General features: G+C 41.2%; 1 protein-coding gene across 3 annotated transcripts in view; it reads left to right on the top strand.

Moving 5' to 3' along the window:
- ATRX (ATRX, chromatin remodeler) overlaps positions 1-6,170 on the top strand; it is a 211,655-nt gene that overhangs the window by 24,142 nt on the left and 181,343 nt on the right. For all 3 annotated transcript variants that reach the window (XM_019521505.1, XM_019521507.1, XM_019521506.1), the window contains exon 2: positions 1,416-1,528. In XM_019521505.1, coding sequence (XP_019377050.1) covers positions 1,416-1,528 — 113 coding nt within the window. The remainder of the gene's footprint in view (positions 1-1,415; positions 1,529-6,170) is intronic.

The following is a 6,170-nucleotide window of genomic DNA, read 5'->3' as shown; positions in this document are numbered from 1 at the left end:
TGGGAGAGTGAGGGGCACCAGCAGGACCAGGGGCTGTAGGGTGGGAGTTGGGGATACCAGCAGGGTTGTAGGTGGCCTTTTAATAATGGATTTGGGGGGTTTTAACAGAGCATTTGCAACTTTTTTACCAGGGAATTTGTGGGTTTATTTATTTATTTTAATCAGGAACAACTAGGATTTCTGATCATTAGTTTAGGTGGTAGTTCATTGCATTGGGATGATGATGACATCACTGAGGAGAATCTGTACCATGTTGTTTCTTGGGACCTAAAGTGAGTAATTTTGCATTAGCAGCACTGGGGAAATAGGAATTAAAAAGGCACAAGTAGATTTGACATAAATAACTTGTGTGTGCAGAAAGAAGGGAATAGATTAGATATGGGGACTTAAGCTTCTAAACCATACATAGTGGAGCAAAAAACTTCTAATTAGAATGTTCCATCAAAATGTCTTGAAAGTAGTTTAAAAAAAATCAAGTTGACTCAAGTACCAATAGCTAGAAAAGGGCATATTGGCTCAGGAGGCTCTAGAAAGTTGGAACGAGATCTGTGTTCTGAGAAGAATACGTATTCTTTAGGTAGTGTAAGGTAGTGTTTGGCAAGGAACGCTGACAATAATTGTTGCTAAGTTAGGGCCTGTCTTATAGCTAAGTAAATGGTGTATATGCATGAGGGATGAGATGACCCATGGCTTCTGTTCTGTAAAACTGTCTGATTACAATTCTGATGGCAGTGCTGGTTTGTTAGCTAATAGTCTGATCCTAGACCATTGGAGATTTTATTTTTTTTGACTAGATGAATGTTGCTGATTACTTTCTGTAGGGTACTCTAAATAACTGGGTGGCTGATTTGGTATGAGCATGTAGATACGTCTTAAGATTCTGTACATCTGTATGAAATATTTTTCTTTAGGCAGTGAGGTACACTTCTAGTATTTTTTGCTGAGTTCTGTATCCCCAGGCTGCTATTCATATAACCAGATTTCCTCTTCCTATTTTTATATATGATTTAGGACAGGAAGTTTATAGTTGAGCATAAAGCTTAACCTTTAACTTAATGTTATTTTTTAAATGAACAGTGTTGTGTTACTCTAATAAAGTTTCTTGTAAATCATATTTTAATTAAATATTTTTGTTTGTTTTATTGTTAACCTAGTCCTAAGTGCCAACCCATTTCACTGCTAAATCTGTTTATACACATTTTGGGTTAACTTGAGTTTTTGCTTAGTTTTGATATTGGAAATCAATGTTTGATTGAAGACACCTCTGCTTCGGAAACACTTCAGTTCCTCTTTTTCCCCTATGCATACAAGGTTTTTGAGAACAAACAACATTCATTTCAAACTTTCATTATATCTCAATGAATCTATTACAGCATGATGAGGGTAACTTCAAGGTAAACTTATTATTTTAACAGTGAAAGCAAGCTGGACACCCTGGTACAGAAGCTTCATGACTTCTTGGCTCACTCATCAGAAGAATCAGAGGACGCAAATACTCCTCCAAGGTTATCTGTGAACAAAAATACAGGTAAATATTGTATTTCCTCCCTTAAACATGTATGGTTCTTGAGTCCTTCCTCTTCCAGGAAAGTGGTGCAATAATGTACATTTTTAAGGGAGCCAATATATAATACTGTTCTTTGCCAGCTCATTATCAGATGGCAGTATCCTGTTAAAATGCAGAGGATTATGAATGTAACTTACTTTTCTCATTTTTTTTTTTTTTAAATACATGTATGAAAAATAGAGAGAAGGTACTAAGTTGTAATAGTATAGTCCATACATATGGTTTACCGTGGAATAAAAGAGAATGCGGCTTTTCTACGTACTAGTCTTCTCAAAGAAATCATTTAATAGGCAGCTACTGCCTATTAAAATATCTTTACTTTCTCTAGTGTTAAAATAATCTGACTTTTCTTAGTATCGGAAACATGATACTAAGTACATTCGTACTGTATAGTAGAGTATAATTTGTATTTTCTAGTGAACTTTGCAGACAGGCTTTGCTAAAACATTTTCCATAGCCTTGAATTAAGGGTTGGTAAGAAGTGGTTGTGCATGGGAAAATTTTAGAAGCATGTTGGCTAGGGTATATGGTTCATTTTCCATTATATTTCCTTCAAAATGATGTTATCAAGAAAAATAATGCTGTTACTGTTATCTTTGCATCAGCAGCCTATAACATTGTTAATATGGGGGGAAAAAAGTCTAGTTTGCCTCTGCTTTTACCTGGGCTTGTGCATTTTAGATCATGTAGTAAAACGAGTCTGCTTAGATTCACTTTAGTTGCCTGAGTCTCATCATATAGAACAGTAGTCACCAACCCAGCTGGTTGATCGCAGAGCCTTGTGGCAGTTGATCTCAGTCTGGCGGAAATAAGCGCACATGCATGCGTGTGCTCAGCCCCCACAGACTGAGATACAGCGCTGCAGCTACTCTGGGAGCGGCACGATGCCATGTGTGTCCCACCACTGGGCTGAGCCGTGACCCCCTGCCACCAGGCTCGGGCTGGGTGAGTGGGACGATCCCCTTCCACGCCCTGCCACACCCCTTGCCACTGGGTGAGGGGGGGCCCCAACTGGGCTGGCTGGCGGGTGGATTGGAGCCTGGGCAGCTCATCTAGGGGTGCGGGGGGCTCCCGGCACTGTGCGCACTCTGACAGAGGCCCAGGGGGCATATGCCCCCCCCCACATCTGTGCATGGGGTGGTGCTGGGCTTTGCACTCCAAGCCTAACTGTAGCTGTTCTGGGAACAGCACGACGCCACATGCATCCCACCACTGGGGTGAGCTGTGCCCCATGCCCCCTGCCCAGCTGGTGGTGGGACGAGCTGCCCAGGCTCTGATCTTCCCACCACCTGGCCTGGCCGGGGCCCCACTCACCACTGTCTCTGCCCCACTCCTTCCCTCACCCTGTGGGGGGGCCTTGATCTGCCCCACCTCCCTCCATCCCTTCCCTCCCCTCCCCCACAGACTGACTTGCTTGGGGCGGGGGGGTTGGCGCGCAGTAGGTTCTGGGTTGCACTTCAATTCAAAAAGTGATCTCATACTTAAAAAGGTCAAAGGCCACTGATATTGAAGAATGAGACAGCCATGTTTTGCTTTTCTGATGCTTCTTACGAAGATTGTATAAACTGCTATGTATGAAAATAATGAAGATGTTCAATGAGTCCTCCAGCTACATATTTTCATAGCCTATTGTCTTCAGTTTGTCTCAGCTAACAATCTTCTCCATTTATATTTTTGAGTCATCTTAAAGCCTCTGCGAACGATGCATGTTCTGTTGTAGGTGGTAATATCCATTTGAGTTTCACTTCAGTTTCTGCTTTGTATTTCATCTTAAGTATAACAAACAGTTTAAACACTGGTCCCATGTTGCACTGTGAGCATTTGGCTGCAGGGCTTCATTTGTATTTGGGGCTCCAGTTGCTTATTTCCACAGTGCTTTTGCCAAATGCTACACTAAACTGAGGCACAGAAAAAGAAATGCCTGTTGTGTTCTTGAGAACATACTGTTGGAAGCACCTTTTCCCCTAAGCCTCTTTTAGTTACTAGTGTGAATCTAGCCCTTTTCCATGAAACTGAGTTTGGCTGGGGAGCAGGAATACATTGTTTTGTGATGAACATATCAGAAATATCAAGGTCAGATTTGTATGGTATCATACATACTCTCATTTAGAAAAAACGTGTAGAAAGCAACCTTAACAATGTTCTATCTCAAGCACTCAAAAGTTAGGAAATGCCATAATTATCTGTATAATCTTAATTTGACTTGTGTGTGCATATATGTACTATGGTACAACATTTAATGAAATCATACTATTTATTTTTTCCAAGGGCTTGTTCTGTGCTCCAAATGAGTCTGGTCTAGGGATGAAACAGGCCTATATAGCACAAGAAATTGTAGGACCATAGTTTCATTTGGTGTAATCATTGCACATCTTCCAGCTTCTAAGACTTGCAATGAGAGAGGAAGGAGCACATAATTAAGACAGTTGACTACTTCTGTGGAGAATTGGATCTTACTGGTTTTTGCACAGAGTTCACTGAACATGATCAGAGGTGCTCATTAATTGTGTGTTCCTTCCTCATTTTTTAGATATCCAACTTGAGCCTGTTGGGTCTGTCATGCGGAAGCATTCGCAACTGAAACTGAAGCCACTGGGAGCTGTACTAGAAAATATGAAGTGCTAGATAACATTAAGTGCTGTGAAAAAATCATGGCTCAAATTAGGGATGTGAAATGTTAAACACTTAAACAATAAGTATATTTATACTGGAGATTTACCCAAAGAACCTTATCTGCCTATGTCCTTAGACCAAAACTGCCTACAACCTACACCCCTGCTTTACCCAAGAGGCTTTACTCGATGTAATATTTTCAAAAAAGTCAGATTCTATATCGCTATAATGTAGTTCTGTACCAAAATCAGCATTTGACTAGCAAACAGTAAGAGACCCAGCGCCATACAGGAGACAACTGAAATACTGAAAGTTTGCTCAGTAATCAAGCACTATATCTTGTGTGGTGAATGAGATGGGGGTCTTGTAGGAAAAATGGTATCCAGTTATGTAATTAGACCAGGCATGGGCAAAATGTGACCCACGGGCCGGGTGCAGCCTGCCAGGCCATTCTATCCAGCCGGCGGGGCCCCTAAAAATTTTAGAAAATTAATATTTATTTGCCCTTGGCTGCGTGTCATGTGGCCCTTGATGGCTTGCCAAAACTCAGTAAATGGCCTTCTGCCCAAAATAATCGCCCGCCCATGAATTAGACTGTATCATACTGCATGTGAACTGGAAGGCAGGAAGCAGTACTGCACAAGTAACCTTAATATTGCCTCTTGCTAAATTTTGAGTGCTTGAGTTTGCAACCTCAGTAATATTTTTGTTTTTTTTTTTAATTTAAATTGCATGGCTTCTTCCTCTTCACTACCTGTGATTCATTGCAAACACTAGAGACCAGCTCCTTTTAGTTTCACAGCCTGTCCTCAACCCCAGTAGGAAATGAGGGAAGTTGACATGCTTGATTGTTATCTGGGGATAATGCATGCATATTCTGATCACACACAGTGCCTATGAGTTGGTGATGAATGCATGCCCTGAGATCCTTTCTGGGGTCCTGTGGGGTACACACTGTTAGGTGTGCAAACAGGATTCACAGGAGAAACCCTGAGGTTTCAAATAGGAATCCACAGTATTAAAAGCAGTCTGACCTGCTGTGATCTTTCTGATCTTTTTGTAACAGAAGAATCACTCTATTTTCTGAAGTCCAAAATCAAGTAAAAACTAAAAACTGACATTTTGTGAAGGGAGCTTTGAGTCTATCGAGATTGAGAACTACTGCTCTAGTCAGGACTAGGAACTGAAAGAAAATTGTCCTTGAGCAGTTCAAATAGTCTCTTCAAAGATGTTTAGCTATCAAAGCCTCAGAAGTCTTTACTGGGCATATGCAATTGCCATATTTTTTTTTTTTTTTTTTTTTCAAGAATTCCTTTAATTTGCCAAAACTGGATGGATCATAAATGTGAGGGCATAGGCCCACCTCTGCCATTTTTTGAGTTCCTGCTGAAAACATACTCATGCTAAAATATTTGAAAGAAAAATTTTCAAGAATTTCACACGGACAAAACAATGTATTTTTTGCTTGCATCATTCACAGTAATGCCTGAAACATTTGTTTAAAACTTTCCCAGACAAATTCAGCCCATGCTAAATTTCCACCATAGAATATTTTAGCTCAGTGGTTAAAGTTTTGCCAAGATATGAACAAAGGAAATGGGTTCTTATACTGGAAGAATAGCAAATTGCCAGTCAAGAATGATGGGAGGGAGGCAGGTGGGGAGGGAGGGACAGAGGCCTGCACCTGCCCCCACTTTGGGCTGGGGCTACTCCCTGCCTGCCCCCCTGCTGCCTCGGGGCAGGGCTAGGGCTGATTTTCTTCTCTCTCTTCCAGTCACCTCTCTCCCTGGTATTCCTAGTCAAACTCAAATGAACACACCTATGTAGTGTTTCTTTCCTCTTCCACCTCCCGGCATCATTGATGCCAGATTAATCCTAGGAATATCAGTAAATCTGGCTGCACAGGTAGCAGAGAAAACTTAGCATAGTGTTTTCCCTTCTGTTTTAATAGGGCTGGGTATTTTTGTGGGCGATGGATGGACATTTTATG

The sequence above is a fragment of the Gavialis gangeticus genome, unplaced genomic scaffold (genome assembly GCF_001723915.1).
Source record: "Gavialis gangeticus isolate Ggan-Ray unplaced genomic scaffold, GavGan_comp1, whole genome shotgun sequence".
NCBI classification, from domain to species: domain Eukaryota; kingdom Metazoa; phylum Chordata; order Crocodylia; family Gavialidae; genus Gavialis; species Gavialis gangeticus.
Note: the sequence above shows the minus strand (reverse complement) of the source record. Positions and strands in the feature narration are given on the sequence as shown.